This window comes from Dendronephthya gigantea, unplaced genomic scaffold, assembly GCF_004324835.1.
Source record: "Dendronephthya gigantea isolate DGI-Jeju-01 unplaced genomic scaffold, DenGig_1.0 000195F, whole genome shotgun sequence".
NCBI lineage: Eukaryota > Metazoa > Cnidaria > Anthozoa > Malacalcyonacea > Nephtheidae > Dendronephthya > Dendronephthya gigantea.
The window spans coordinates 159,062-176,040 of NW_021163205.1; the positions used below are offsets into that span (position 1 = coordinate 159,062).

The 16,979-nt window shown below is 38.3% G+C and overlaps 1 protein-coding gene and 2 non-coding genes across 3 annotated transcripts; all 3 read left to right on the forward strand.

Annotated features, from left to right (window-relative positions):
- The first annotated feature begins 2,546 nt into the window (after positions 1-2,546).
- On the forward strand, positions 2,547-2,623 carry Trnav-aac. Its single transcript has one exon. It is a non-coding gene; the product is annotated as a tRNA-Val (tRNA).
- Positions 2,624-3,491: 868 nt separating this feature from the next.
- On the forward strand, positions 3,492-3,564 carry Trnav-aac. The gene has a single exon. It is a non-coding gene; the product is annotated as a tRNA-Val (tRNA).
- A 12,180-nt stretch (positions 3,565-15,744) lies between these two features.
- Positions 15,745-16,485, forward strand: LOC114539024. The gene has a single exon (XM_028559860.1). The coding sequence runs from the start codon at positions 15,745-15,747 to the stop codon at positions 16,483-16,485; it is 741 nt and encodes a 246-aa protein (XP_028415661.1).
- The last annotated feature ends 494 nt before the right edge of the window (positions 16,486-16,979 follow it).

The following is a 16,979-nucleotide window of genomic DNA, read 5'->3' on the forward strand; positions in this document are numbered from 1 at the left end:
GTGAATTAATTATGAACATAATATTACATACATAATATCATTTGTTTCATGCAGAATATTGATAACTCGTTGGTACACATTTGTGAAATAACAAAAGCTTTTGCCTTTGGATATCAATCATTGGCTATATAACACAACAAATCGAGGAGATAGCTATAGATTCGATTAATGGATTGTCTGGGATCAGAATCAGATATAAAGAAATAAACGACGAAGTATTGGAGCTAACTATGGAGGTCCATTATTATTATGTTGAACAATAACACTGATCACCTTAAAGTTTCCATCTACATTTTAATTATAGTGAAAAGTACGCGGAAGCGACCGCGCTGATATAATTCACCTGGCGGGAAAGGCTTTACATTTCTCGTTATACCTCGGAAGTGGAAGAAATGGAAAGACCGCATCCAACGAAGATAGCAGCTGCTGGTAAACCAACGTTGACTCTACCACTTGTCATTTTTTCTGACGAGACGAGTTGGAACCGAAGCAAAAAATGGAATCGTTTGGAGAGTTATTGCATGTTTCTTGCATCCCTACCAAGAAAAGAGATCTCAAAATTCAGCAACATCCACTTTATCAGTGCTTCCAACCTGGTCAACTCAGTGGAGCTTGGAAATGAAATGGCAATGGATTTATGTGGCATGTTAAACTTAAAAATTTGTATACTGTACACCCACAATGATACGTAAGAACGCATTATGACGTACTGCACGAAGTTGAATTACATTCCCTCTATTTTGAGACATCCTATATAACTGTTATCTATTTAGCTCACGAAGAAGGGATGGCCATGTTTGATATGCACTTGGACTGGCAATATAGTATACGGAAAATTCAGATCACCGTAGCTTGAGGAAACATGCAGAAACAAAAGGATTGATACCATCTACAGCCTTGTTGGAGAAAGTAAGTGTGGTACATAACTGTGACTACCAATGTGGATTTGTGGATGCCGAGATGCCTGTTGTAGAGGAAAGAGAAGTTACCAACAAAGATAAGCATATATTTGAACATGACCAATCTAACAAAGTACACATGTTAAATAGGTTCCACCTAGGGGAATTGTGGAAATACATTCCAGATGACTAGACACAGTCTCACATCATGAAGGCTATCAAGGGGCTGTCAATAAATATATTTTATCCACCGATCGATAGTATCAACCCCTCACACTAAGCTTTTTCTAATTTTATATACATTTAAACTTGTGAAATTTAGGCAATTACTTACCTCAATGAACAGTAATTACTGACCTCAATGAACAATACCAATGCATTGAATCTGCTGTAATCAGATGTAGACAGAAAAAATTAGCATGATCAGTGGACAAAGTCTATTTGCCGATGGCCTCAAAGAGCTAAGACATTGTCATTCCATTTAAAACATTTCATGCAATAAAACTGAAATGAAGTAAGTGTGTACATTGATACATATGACACAACGAACACCCAAAGTGTCATAGAGATTTTATATCATCAATTCTGAACGAGCATTTACAAGGATTGTGAACAAACATCATATTAATTTATAATGGCAGATGTAAGCCAATTTTATATATTAAATTGTCAATTTCAAAAAATTCGAGTGAAATGTGATTATGTGAAAACGTCGTTTGGTATGATTTTAGTTCCATGTTAAATTATGATTGCACATTTTAATACATCACTGAACACGTTGCACATATTTCACATTTTTGGGTTAACAAATTGTTAAAAATTGATTCACAATGACATCTTATATTAAGTGTTTTATATATTTAATAAGACATTTTTACTCAAATGAAATATATCGTATCAGCCTATTACTCGTACTCGTTGTGTACACACAAGAATAATCTTTAGAGTTTACATTCACCTTCGGTTTCAACCTGTAGCTATCTTGTAAATGTTTATATTTGTTTTAAATACACAGCTCAAACTTTCTATCAACATGTTGTTTGTTTTTTCTTTGAACCCCCCCCCCTGGAAAATACGCGAGTGTATTTTTACTCGCGTCGCCCAGTTTGTAGCAAGCTTGATGAAACAATCCTGTTACGGATAGAATTTGACAAGTTGCTACAGTATATTTTCAACAAGCTTGCTACAAGTTGTTCACAACCTTGTTACATATTGTTAACCCGCTTGCTACAAACGTGTTACTAACAACTTGCTACAGTATTGTCACAACAGTCTTCCTACAAGTTCGTCAACAAGCCCCCACAAGTCCGTCGCAACAAGCTGTTATCGCCAGTGCGAAGACATCCTGTTGACAAGTTGTTGGGACAGATTTGGGAGAAGTTGTCTGCAGGTTTGTTACAACTTGTGCGTTTTTACGTGTGTAGTTGTTATCACATGCGCTTCACACGTGCAAGGACCCCGGTTCAAACCTGGGCGGAAACATTTCGCTTTCTTCCCCTCTTTTAAAGACACAATTTTGCCATTCTTGTTCTGCTGACTGTTCTTTGCGTGTTTCCGTAGCTGCCTCGTCCACAGGCTCTTCTTAAGTTTTGGCTAATTTTATATATATATCAGTTTTACATCATCGAAACGACTGGGGACGAGGCAGTTTCCGTAGTGTAGCGGTTATCACGTACGTGCGCCTAACACGCGCAAGGTCCCCAGTTCAAACTTGGGCGGAAACACTTTGCTTTTACTTTTCCTATTTTGAACACTGGATAATCGTTTGTGGTCAAATGTTATCGCACAGCAGATTTCAAACTTAGAGATCGCTTATGAAAACAGTTTTCTTTAAATAAACAATTGATGAATATATCGGATTACACCAGCTTCTTCCTTTGAACACTTTAAAGATGCTACGCAATTCATGTAGTGTAGCGGTAATCACGTGAACCTTACACGCCGGAGAACCCAATTCAGAACTTAGCGGAAACAAACCACATGTGCGCTGTGTTTTTTTTTCCTGCCATATAAATAAGATAAAGAATGCAAAAAATTGCGAAACATGGGGTGTTCCAATAACATATGGAAATTTGTTTGCTTGGAAGTGCGATATTTCTTAATTAGACCTTGGAATGCGAGAGCTCTTTAGAGGCGCAAGGTAAACGGTTTGACCATGTACAGAGACATCAATATTCGCTCTATTTCTTCAATATAATTTATTTGAACCTGTAACCGTTATGGCTCGTAAAAAACAATTTTGATCTTAATTTCCGCAACGTAGAGAATTCTATAGTTATCTTACTAAAATTTCCATTATTCGATATTTTGCCAATTGAAATTCAGAGGGGAAATATTCTTTTTCAATTACGGGATAGTTTTCTTAGTGTAGTGGTTATCACATGTGTTCACACGTGCAAGGTCCCCAGTTCAAACCTGGGCGGAAACATTTGCTTTCTTCCCCTCTTTTAAAGACACAATTTTGCCATTCTTGTTTTGCTGACTTTTTTTTGCGTGTTTGCGTAGCTGCCTTGTCCACAGGCTTTCTTAAGTTTTGGCTTTTTTTTATGTATATATCAGTTTTACATCATTGAAATGACTGGGGACGTGGCAGTTTCCGTAGTGTAGCGGTTATCACGTGCGCCTAACACGTGCAAGGTCCCCAGTTCAATCCTGGATGGAAACACTTTACTTTTACTTTTCTTATTTTGAACACTGGATAATCGTTTGTGGTCAAATGTTATCGCACAGCAGATTTCAAACTTAAAGATGGTTTGTAAAAATAGTTTTTCTTAAATAAACAATTGATAAATATACCGGATAACACCAGCTCCTTCCTTTGAACACTTCAAAGATGCTACGCAATTCATGTAGTGTAGCGGTAATCACGTGAACCTTACACGCCAGAGAACCCAATTCAGAACTTAGGGGAAACAAACCAGTTGTGCGCTGTGCTTCTTTTTTCTTGCGATATAAATAAGATTAAGAATGCGAAAATTGGCGAAACATCGGGTGTTCTAATAACATATGGAAATTTGTTTGCTTGGAAGTGCTATATTTCTTAATACTAAAATACGCATGGTACTGCGCCAAGTCTACCAACTAGACCTTCTTGTACGAGATACCCGGCCACTCAAATATTTTGAGTACGAACAGCATTAAGGACTATAGTGGTTTCGTTTAGTAGTTAGCAACTTTAATTTAAGATATAGAACAGAGAAGAAACCACGCCACACATTGTTAGGTTGGCATTGTGCGTCATTAGCTTGCATTCTCTTCGCACCGAGTCGCGTTGTTGTTGTTACGTGGTGTTTACGTTGTCTTTTGGAACTGTAGGGCTTTTGCACGAAATTTGAATACATGATTAAACGTTACTTGCGCTGAGTGAAATTCGCCGTTATACTTTGCGTAATTTGCTGACGTTAAATCAACGTTACGAATTAATAACCTGTCGAATTTCACAGTGTTTTGCAAATTGTCTATTTCGATATGCATCCCTGTCCGTGTTTTAGCGTATAATAAACAAACAGATTATCAGAGCAAATAATTTCATATTGTCCTTCCCAAGCTCGCAGAGGCTGAAAATTTTGTCGCAAATAATTGCGGAGCTACTTATTTTACTAAACTGTTTCAAAACCGATGCTTTTCCAACTTGAAAAAAATGCTCACGTTGATCTCTATATAGTCACAGCCTCGTTCACAGGGCTTTTTACCTTGATTTTGGCCTTGGAATCGGCCAGCCCTTCTGACTTCGTATTAGTTAAATGATCTTTCCTCATTTAAGTGTAATTGGCGGAATTTTTTGTAATTATTCCGAACGAAGCAAATAAATAAGGGTGCGATCGAAGGGTGCCGTAAATGGCAGAAAACAAGACTGCAACAATTAACCTCGTTCCCAGGGCATTTCACCTTGAGTCTTTTAATTATACTTATTCCAAATACGCACGAGATGTGGGTATTTTCAACGGTCGATCCTAGGGCTTTTTCTCTTTTCTGCTCCCCACAACCCCAACCCTCCTTTCCAAAAATTCCCAAAAAGCCCTGGAAGCGCATAGAAAGCAACAAAATGTTCGAATTTGGTTGGATTTATTGTTAACAAGACGCCTATTCTGGCGTTAACTCCGGCGTTCCGCGCACGTGCCGGTCTTCAATATAAAGCTTCTGAACAAAAACAATACAGTTCATTTTCATTTAGATGCCTTGCGAACCTAAATGTTGTTCGATCGCGAAATTCAGAAGCACATCGTGCTTTGAAAAGTATAGAAGTTCAATTGTTCTAAAATGTAAATAAACCGCATGATACGTTCACCTTGTCTTACACTTCGCCTTCGGAACGGAATTCGTGCTTATATAGTTATATAAAATTTTCAATCCTATGCAAACTGCGACGTGTCAACGCACTATACACGGCCACATCTTGTTAAACGGCGAAATAGCAGCGATATTATTGAAATAGGAACAGAATCTACATGTATTGAATATATTCTTACCCCAATTCAATCTAAACTTAATTGAACAGCATGAAAAGAACGATTTAATTATTTGTTCCTCTTGGAGGAATAACGCGTATCATGCGAGCGAAATCGAAACGCGCATGAAAAAATTAGCCAAAGCTGTGCACCACAACTCTTGGGAGACAAAACTGGGACGTCGATGAATCCGTTCACATACACATTTCAAATGCTAGTATATTTCGTGCCATTACTCGCTTGCGAGGACGAAAAAAAAACAACAAAAGAAACACAAAACAAAACCAAGGCGAATTTTCAACTCCGTCGCTGACGCCGGAGAATTTATTGCTTTTACAGTGAATAACTCAAATGAAGTGATGGTAACAATAAGATGACTATAATACTAGCGTTATTACTTACCAACCAATTCCGATAGAAAGCTTTTGCAAAAAATATCAGCCGGGTAACGTGTGTTCAATTTTAACCAAATGTATAGTTCTTACCTAACCAAAAATGCTTTCTGTTTTGTTAGCAATGCATGGGAGCGTAAAACCCTTGTGAGAATACTAACCATGAAGCTAAGGACAACTAGTAGTCTGCGGCCGGTTTTATCAAGTTGTAGAAAGCAAGTTTATCGTTTTTATTCAACAAGCGAACTAAGTGTTTTTGACTTTCTTACAAAGATACTGTTTAAAACTGCACATTTAGTGCATAGAATTCAAGGCGACTCATTCAAGAGACTTGTAAGGGTGTTATTTAATTTTGATTTATCCACCGTTTAAGCTAAACGGGCTTGATACAACCGGCCCAGGGGCCGGTTGTTCGAAAGGTGTTTAGCTTAAACGGTGGAGCACATATTTAATGCATAAAATGTAGTTTCAGTCATTCACAAAATCTATGAGAGTATTTTTAAACTTTCACTTATCCACCGTTTAAGCTAAACGCCTTTCGAACAACCGGCTCCAGAAGTGCACTTATTTATTTACCGTTGTATATATTTACGCGAGAGAAAAGACGTATGAGGACAGATAATCAAGTGAAAGTTGTCTTTCCTTACATATGTAATTGTCTATGTTATAGCCAACTCTGAACTGAAAATCAGATTGAATGGTTCAAGTAACAATATTAATGGATCTGAAAGAGTGGAAATCTATCATCCAAAAATTCGCTGGGGCACAGTGTGTTATGATACATTGTGGATCAGCGGATATGATTTTGGAATTACTGAAGGTGATGTCGCCTGTCGTCAGTTGGTTTTCTCCGGAGCAAAGAAGATCAGGTTTTTGGCTTACTATGACGAAAGAAGTGGTCCGGTGTTGCTTTCTCATGTTCATTGCTCTGGTGAAAAATCATTCATCTGGGATTGCAGTCATAATGGATGGAATAATCCTCCTGCGTACTGCGACCATACTAACGATGTCGGTGTTGATTGCTACTTATATCAAAATCGTTCAAGGACTCTGGATTAGATAATAGATTAGATCATATTCTTTTTCTTGATGCTTACATAGTTAATAATATATAGTCTGTAATTTATCGTGCAAAAACATTGAAAAGAACCAAAGCAGAAAAATTTAGTGTTTAACACAGGGAAAGAAAGCGAAATTTTTCCGCCCAGGATTGAACTGGGGACCTTGCACGTGTAAAGCGCACGTGATAACCGCCACACTACGGAAGCTTTCAAGTGGCTGAAAAAGAATGTTTCGTTTGTAAATTTGAATTGGCAAAATATGAAAACCTCGCAATTTTGATTCAATAATTTGTGCACGTCATAACCGCTTCGCTACATGAATTGCATGGCATCTTTGAAGTGTTTAAAGGAAGGAGTTGGTTTAATCTGGTATATTTATTAATTGTTTATTTAAGGAAAACTGTTCTCATTAACACCAACATGATTGGAAAATCAAAAATGTTAATTTCATATGAATGACAAAACACACTTTTAAAAGCGTAAACTGTAGTGTCAACGGAGTTATACAGCGTGTATCGAAAAAATGGTAACACAAATGTGACGCGCTATATCTCAACAAATCGTTGATAGATTTCATCGAGTTTTAAATCATTGGAAAGCTTAGTTATTTAGCTTTTAAATGCTATGTTTTATGTGGCATTTCGACAAGAAACCAGTGAGCAGTGCTTCGGCAAAAGTTTTAAGTAAAAATTGCATATTTCCACCGATGGGAATTGCACACGTTTCTTTTGAAATTTAGTCCCAAGAGGTTTAAAACCCTATCATCGCCGATTATTATTAGAATTTGATTTACGTAGTGCGAGTATGCATGACTTAGCACGCGACAAAATAAAAGAAGATGGGTCAATTGACAATTGAACAACGTACATTTATTGTGAGAACCTTTTATCACCTTGGCAGCTTAGCAAGAACACGAGATGCGTTTAGAGAGAGATTTCCTGAACGACAAGACATAGCAATTAAGACCATCCGATATAACATAAGAAAGTTTGAACAGCATGCATGGCACCAGTCATAACCGAAACAAGGGGAATTCTGGCAGAAGAAAGACTGGCAGATCTGCAGAAAACATTGAATTGGTGAGGAATCGGCTCGCAGAACATCCGACTGGTACCAGTGCAAGACGTAACGGTGTTGGCCTACCATCGGCAACTTTTAACAGGATAACCCGCTTGGACCTGAGACAATACCCGTATCGAATGCACGTCCGACACCAGCTACTACCACGCGATTTTCAAAGACGGTTGAATTTTGCAAGGTGGTTGACCGAACGATGCGAGAGAAACGAAAATTTCCTGCGAGATTTTGTCATTGGTGATGAAGCTACATTCTGTATGAATGGTGATGTCAATACTCAGAATGTCCGGGAATATGCTCCCGTAGGTCAACCGCCAGAATTCAACTACGATGTGAATTGCAGCCGTCAGAAGGTGACAGTTTGGATAGGTTTGTGTGAAAGTGGTGAGATTATTGGTCCGATTTTCTTCGAAAGGAACGTCACCGGCCTCAATTATTTGCAAATGTATAACAATGATGTTGTTCCGCAGCTTTTGGAGCATTTTGAAATGCAAGTGGGAGGCGTATTCAGGCATCTTTGGTGGGTGCAAGATGGTGCTCCTGCACATCGTCTCCATTCTGTTACGCAACGCCTAAGAGAATTGTTCGGCAATCGAATTGTTGCGTTACATCATGCAGTGGAATGGCCACCTCGTTCTCCCGACCTCACGCCGTGTGACTTCTTCTTGTGGGGCTATTTGAAAGGCAAAGTTTTTACCAACCCTCCCAACGATATTGATGACCTGCGAGCTCGCATTCATCGGGAAGTCGCTGTGTTGGTCAACGATCAGGCACTCGTCAGAAGGACGGTGCAGAGCATGCGACGGCGTTGTGAACTGTGCATTGAAAGAAACGGAGGACACGTGGAAGGTGTCGGAGCATAAACACTGCATGACCGTAATTATGTAAAACAATCGTGCGTTTTTAACATTGTAAATTGTTGCTATTATTGATTAAAAATGCATATCAATTGTCTCATTAATTCCCATCGGTGGAAATATGCAATTTTCACTTAAAACTTTTGCCCAAGCACTGCTCACTGGTTTCTTGTCGAAATGCCACATAAAACATAGCATTTAAAAGCTAAATAACTAAGCTTTCCAATGATGTAAAACTCGATGAAATCTATCAACGATTTGTTGAGATATAGCGCGTCACATTTGTGTTACCATTTTTTCGATACATCCTGTAGTACAATCAATTGAGTAAATACACAACATTATTTAGGCAAAAAGAGAACTCAACTCAACCGGTTGTCAATTACACGTTAACGACATACAATAAATAACCCGATATGACATCTCCCTTCACGCGTCATGCCTGAGACAAATGAAATCTCATGACAATTGATCTGAAATCCTATATAAGGCAACAAAACGACCGATATTTTAGTACAACTCTACTGATTTGGAATGGCTGCTGTTCGGCGAAGACAACGAATAAGTCAAGAGAACCGAGAGCGCTTAGTTAATTAGGGCATTCAATTTGAATGCCCTAAATCAATGACCCTGAACAAGATTATCTAAATATAGCAGACACACTGGGAATTCATCCATCAACAGCAAGAGGAATCATCAGACGTTATTTGGAGCACGACCGTATAGAAGAGCTACTGATGGTGGGTGTAATAACACGAAGGTTGATCGCGACATGACACTATGTATTAAAGAAATTATCAACGAAAATCCAATGTCGACGTTAGAAGCAGTAAACGAACAGCTACGAGAACGACTACCACAAAAACCACGTATTTATTCATAACATTTAGCAAAGTGTTGGATGGGATGCTCTAAACCCGAAAGGTTGCACGAAGATGTCCAGCGGAGAGAATTTGACCAGATGTTATACAGGGTGTATAAAAAAAAATGGAATCTAATTTTTGCGTGTAATAATGCAAAATAAATTTGCCAAATTTGGTTGATTTTCACAGCATTGTTAAGTTCATTTTTTTCTCTTTCAAATGACACATTGCGCGTGTCAGTTAGTTGAAAAATGAAGGAGTACTGGTTCGACAAAAAAAGTTTATAAAAATCACAATTTTCCGCCGATGGGAATTGGACGTTTGTTTTATTGAAAATTAGTTCCAAAGGGCTTTAAAATCTAATTATTATTGAAAACTAAAATGCAAATTTATCGCAAAAATTCTGCTTATTCAATTTTCAACGATAGCTTTGAAGAACACAATGCCTCAAATGTTCGACGAGCAGTTCAAGGCAACCTTCGACGCTGTCAAACTTACATAGACAGAAACGGAGGACATGTTGAAAGCATAGGACTCTAAATTCGTTATTAAATGAACAGGAATTATGTAAATTTTGCTACATAACAGTTTGTCGATTTAAGAGGAGATTTTTTTAAAAATTGAGAAATTTGGGCTCAAAAATACCGTCATGCTTTGCGAAAAATATGTAAATTTTGTTGTTTTTTGGAACATGGCGACAAAGGAGTGAATTTATTAAATTCTGTTCTGTTTTTGATATGAAAACATACTCGATGGTTCATCTAAGAGACGAAATTTTAAATTCAACATATTTGACTGTAATGGATGTACATTAGCTTGGTCCGCGACGTTTCAAATGAGAATAATGCGCCTCGAACACTGGGGCCGTATTCTTCGAATGTCGAACACACAAAGGTATGGTTATCTTAACTCTTTTGTTTCTATTCTTATGTAGTTAGATCTCGAAAATATTTCTATGCAAATGTTGTGTCTTGCCAAGATCGGTTTGATCTTGACCCCAGGTTATTAAGTTTTTTCCCTTTTAAATGAGCGACCTTTTTTTCAGGTCTAAAAGCCTCATTAACGACGGCCTTAAAAATTATACTGCAAATACACCTTGAAATTGATGCCGATCACAAAAAAACTGTATTCCATGTGTAAAAGCGTTATCGTATGCGCAAATAAACGTCAAGTTATTTTTGTTTTAAAGAATACTGATAGAATAAAAATTCATTTTTGATCGGCAAATATTTTTATTGTATACCATTTTTTCGGACGGTTTAGGGTGTCGATAATCGTATCATATTGTAGATATTTCTAAGTTTAAACCAATTGGCACACTGTGGGACCTATATTACATTATACTACAATGTATATGGAAAAAAACAGTGCCTGTTTCAAGGAATTCTAAGCGAATGGTCCTCGCGAAATTTTACTAACTAAAGATATTAGTCACTCCATTTTCCCTACATTGAGCAAAAATTGAAGGTTTATTTTGTTGGTTTTAGAATACTCTAGCTATTGGTTAAACAATAAAATGTTTGATAATTATGTAGCTCTAAGATCAAATATCATCATAATGGAAGCCATATTCTAGCAAGAAACTTAAAAAAAGAATTATGAGACTTTTTATTTGAAAATTGTCAGCTTTTTGCATGACTGAGCACAAACATGATGAAAGGCTTCACTTAATTGAAAAAATAATGTTTAATATTGATTGGCACACTCCAAGGTAGTTTTATTCTTGAAGTTTATGTATCACACTACAAAATAAAGGTGGTTTTAAAAAATTTGGGGTGGATGGTCCTCGCAGAATTTGACTATTTTCATTTGTATTTCCATTGGGTTCAATTAAGGTGGTCCTGTGATGTTTTTCAATCCCTGGTTAACTCTCAAGGCTTGTCCAGGGTTATAACTTCTCTAGATATAAAAACTTGTTTAAATTGTATTTTTTAGCCTTAATTATCTATCCACAAGGTGTTTCTTTGGCAACAGTGATTTACTTGTTAATTAAATAATTGGATTTTGCATTATTTTTGCCAACATTAGTGCATCTTTTATAACCCTCAGTCTTTCTAGAATATTGGCAAAGATGAAAATATTGCAAAAATTGGCTTGTACAATATGAGTTTGTGTGACAAAATTACAATGTTTCAACATGAAACAGATTTTCTATATACACAACCTGTATTTACTTGAATAGCCCAGTGTTGCTAACTGATTTTTGGATATAAAATAAAGAGCTATGCTGTCAGCTGTGTAAACAATTGGCTTTAAACCCATTTTATATTTCTATGGAGATTGTATATGGTTTTATTTATCCTGGTTAAACAAACACATGTTGCACAAATTTGTGCAAATACAGGCCCCAGCTTGTCTCTGGATCCTACATCCTAAATGCCTATCTCTGGATCCTACATCCTAAATTTGTCTACAGCATCCTTTCTTGTTAACCCCAGATTTGTCCTGATAAATCTCTTATAGAGGAATTTTCCATTGCATGATAAAAAATATGAAAAATCCTTATTTACATATATGAAAAATCCTATATTACTTTTTATTGCAGACTTTCTTTAAAAACAGTGGAAACAACTCAAGATTGGAAAAACACTTTTTATTACTATTATTGTTATAATATTTTAACAATAAAGCCACATTATAATTATATATTACCTATACTTATAGTTTTATAATTTTGGAATGAACTGTCCCATGATTGACCCATCAATTGTCCTACATGAGTACATGTCCTATATTCTGTACCCACCACACAAGGAATTGATTGTTAGAATAGAGAGGACAGTTGTTTTTTAAATAAATCAAAATAGTTTGACTTCCTCCTTGTTTGTGTTGTTTCTTGAAAGAGATTATTTAGGTCTTTATTATTGTTGTGATAAACTGATATTCAACCTATAACACAGAGCATGCAATAATAAACCATCCACTCTCCCACTGCAACCCAAATGCGAGTTTACCGGTATCTGAAACTATTGTTCATATTTTCCAAGACGTGTTGAAGACCTAGGAATAAAAACCGTAACATTTGAAATTTTTATTTTATCACAAGGCTTATAAATCACTAAAATCAGTATATTTCAATATGTTACACATTGCCATTGGTGTGTGTCACTCCTTCGCGCTAATAAAAATGTGCCCATGGAAAATTATATCATTCAAAATACCAAAAAAATTGAACGAACACTCACCTGATGTTCTTCTTTATTTCAAGGAGCTTTTCGCCTTTTGAAATTCTCCAAAAGTTAGTAAAACAGCTGTCACTCGACACGAAAACTTGACCAAACTTGTAAATTCAAAATGGCCGCGAAGCATATTCTAGCGAAGGCCTGGTTGCTAAGTTTTGAGCCTTTTTCACAAAAAATACGCGATTTTTAAAAAAATCTCCTCTTAATTAAATTTGTATTTTCTTTTTTCTGGAGGTCTCACTTCGAATTCCCATCAACGGAAAAATTTGATTTCGAGCAAGAACTTTTAAAAGACGATAACTCGGCCAGTTTTATTCGTGTCGATATAAGGATAGTATAATCGATAGATATAAGCTAATCTTTCTTGCCATGTAAAAATTATATCGTTTACTTTAGTATTTTATACACAGCAGCCTGTCAAAGTTGGATTCAAATTTTTTTGATACACTGTAGAACGTCGGCGTAAATACGCGGCGGTTTCTAGTCATTTTTGATGAATGTGGGTTCAATATTTGGACCTCGAAAAGTCATGGCAGGGCAAGAAGAGAAGACAGAGCATACCCACAGGTTTTCGGACTGAAAGACCCTAATATCACGATAACGTTGGCTGTATCGCCGATCTATGGTCTGCTGTATCGCCGATCTATGGTCTGCTTCACCACTCCATAGCCGTTGGGGGCATGAATCACGAAAGATTTGCCTAGTTCCTACAGGGCTGTGCAGACAATCTAAATGAAGAGGAGACTCATATTATTTATGACGGGGCACCAGTCCATCGCAATGCCGAATCACCAGCACACCATATTCATCTGCGCATGCTGCCGCCATATTCTCCCTTTCTTAACATAGTTGAGCAGGCGATAAGTTCACTCAAAGCAGCAATAGAAATTATATTTATAGACCTCAAATCCAGCAAGATATGCAAAATAGACGTCGGGTGCTAGAAGAAAACATACCATGCACATGGCGAGTACAGAAAGCGAATCCTGCTTGCAGCTGCCGAACGGAGCTTTGGGTCTATAAACGTTGCTAAAAGCGTCGCGTAGTTAAGACGCATGCAAACTTATCTGCCACGTTGCATGACCACAGCTTAACCACTTCTGGCTTCATCTTAAAATGGTTGAAAATGATAGTTCCCAATCTCGAAGCAACCAATGATGCATGACCACAGCTTAACCACTTCTGGCTTCATCTTAAACTCGTTCTAAATGATAGTTGCCAATCTCGAAGCAACCAATGATGCCATAAGCTCTAATCGTGGAATAGTTGCCTGACGTAAAGGGGCAACTCTAACTCTCGAGGCGATTAGACTCACTTTAGGACCTTTGGAAGTAAGCCAGAGAAGGTAAGCTACTGCTCCATAAGCTGTAGCACTTGCGTCGGTGAAAACGTGCAATTCAGATGGTCCATGCACATATCTCGCGAGGACGTAAACAACGTGGAATTGCAATCTCATTTAATTCATCTAGCTCTCTGAAAAGTTTGTACCACAAATCGAGCATTTCATCAGGCGTTGGATCATCCCAGTCGTACTTCTTTGCCTTCCAAATTTCTTGGAGAGCAACTCTTGCCTTGATTGTTACCACGGAGGCCAAACCCAGAGGGTCAAACAGACGTGAAATTCTCGAAAGAACTGTTCGCTTTGTTAACGTTTCTTCGTCATTTCTCTTCTTTACCGTGAAACTAAACTCGTCAGACTGCGGATTCCAGTTGACTCCTAAGGTTTTGAGTCCCTCTTCACCGTCAAGGTTAACTTCGTTTGTCGCTGTACTCCCTTTATTCAGATCAATCTCGTCCTGCTTTGAATTCCTTTCTTCAGGACTTGAAACGTCATTGTCTCGTTCTTCTTCACTTGGCGATGAAACGAACTATTCTTTTATTTCAAAACTTCCTGTGGCAAACACATTGTCGACTTCGTTTATGCTTCTCTCAGCTTCGCTTTTCCAATTCGTTAAATTGATTAGATCATCCATGTATCGGTCACGTTTGAGAATCACAACAGCTCGTGAATACCGAGACTCGTTTTCATTCGTAATTCTGATCTTAACAAAGCTTGCCATGTCAGGTGATGGTTTGTCTCTAAACGTAACTCTTTGAAGCGCATAAACCTTTGGTTCGCGACTTTCATCCAAATCCCTCCATAAATAACGAACTGCCTAGTTTTGCATTGGTTGCAGTCCGATTCTACAATGTTGAAAGCGTTCTTGGGCGTTCGTGTAGCTGAGATACAGTCAACGTGGGAGTCAAGTCACTCGCAACATGTTCCTTCTGCCTTGAACCCGGCAGATGATCTCAGCCGAGGAATAAAAGTCAAAGACATGCATGGTCGATGGTTTCAAGGACCGATATTCCTTAAGTTGCCAGAAAGTGAATGGCCAAACGAGAGCATGGAAGCTGATACAGAAAATGACACAGAAAGAAAGAAACCCAAAATGGTAGGCAGTGTCAATCCCGAAACCCCGGGCCATGTATTGATCCAAAGAAGTATTCAAATTGGCAACGGTTAGTCAGAATTACGGCTTATTGTATCCGTTTTAGTCGTAACGCTCGAGTCAGTGTACAAGATAAGTCGAAGATAGAGTTGGGTCCCCTTCAACCTGGTGAATTAAAACGAGGTAAAGAATTCTGGATTTGAAGTGCACAGAGCACGATAGTCGAATTGAAAAATCATTGCAAGGACCTTGTACCCTTCGTCGAGAACGACATCATCCGAGTTGGTGGACGCCTCAAGAGAGCTTCCCTTCCCTATGATCAAACACATCCCATCCTGTTACCCGGAAACCACCACGTACCAAAGTTTATAATGGAAGAATTCCACGAGAAAGTTTGCCACGCTGGCTGTGAAAGAAGCCTTTCTGAAAGCAGACGTGAGTATTGGATTATTAGCGGACGGTGTATGGTAAAGAAAATCATCCAGAACTGTTTGATATGTCGTAAGTTTCGTCAGTGACCCCACTCCACCTTGATGGCAGACCTTCCTCGAGATCGAGTGAAACCGTTTTCCCCACCATTTACAGTAACTGGCGTAGATCTGTTCGGTCCATTCAGTCTTAAGGTTTCAAGAAACAAGAGTGTTAAAGCCTGGGGTGCAATTTTCACTTGTGCTACAGTACGGGCTATCCATTTAGAAGTCGTCGAGAGTATGTCATCCGAAGCCTTTCTCCACGCGATGAGACGATTCGCTTCCCATCATGGTTGGCCAAGCACGATAATAATTTCCGATAACGGTACGTTGTTTGTTGGAACAGAGAGATTATTAAGAGAGCTATTTACAAAATTGCGACAGAAGCTCGAAGATTTCGCAACCCTACATCAACTTCGCTGGATTTTTACCACGCCCCGGAGCCCTCGTCAAGGCAGAATTTATGAAAGCTTGATAAAACAAGTGAAACGTGCCATTCGAGTTGTGATCGGAAGCCAACGGTTATCTTGGAACGAAATGAACACAGTGTTTGCCGAAGTAAAGTCGTTGATCAACGGAAGACCCTTAGATACCCATCGAACGATCCCAATGATTTGCAACTCCTTACCCCTAACAATTTTCTCATCGGTCGAGCATCGAACAGCGTTCCGCACGGGTCATTCGAGAGAAGTGAAATCTTTAGTCGAAGGTTTGAGTTTGTCCAAAGCCTGGTTCAGCAATTTTGTAAGAGATTTATTCGTGAGTATCTCCCGACGTTGCAGAAAAAAGGAAAATGATGATTAAAAGAACGACAGATGAAGATTGGCGATTTGGTCTTGATGGTCGATTACGAGACACCGCGCGGGAAATGAAAGTTAGCCCGAGTTGAAGAAGTTTACCCTAGAAAGAATGGTGTGGTAAGGAATGTTTTGGGCAAAACACAGCATGGTCATTACAAAAGGTCGGTGCAACGTTTATGTGTTTTAATAAAAGCTAGAAGCCCATGAACGAGCATCCACAAACTGGCCCCGGAGGGTTGGTCTGAATAGCCAAAAACATTCCATCAAAATCAAATTAATTTTAATGTAATAAATATATCTAGTTATGTTAGTGTTTCCGTAGCTGCCTTGTCCACAGGCTCTTCTTAATTTTTGGCTAATTTCATGTATATTTCAGTTTCACATCATTGAAGCGACTGAGGACGAGATAGTTTCCGTAGTGTATATAGCGTTTATTACGTGCGCCTAACACGCGCAAGGTCCCCAGTTCAATCCTGGGCGGAAACACATTGCTTAAAC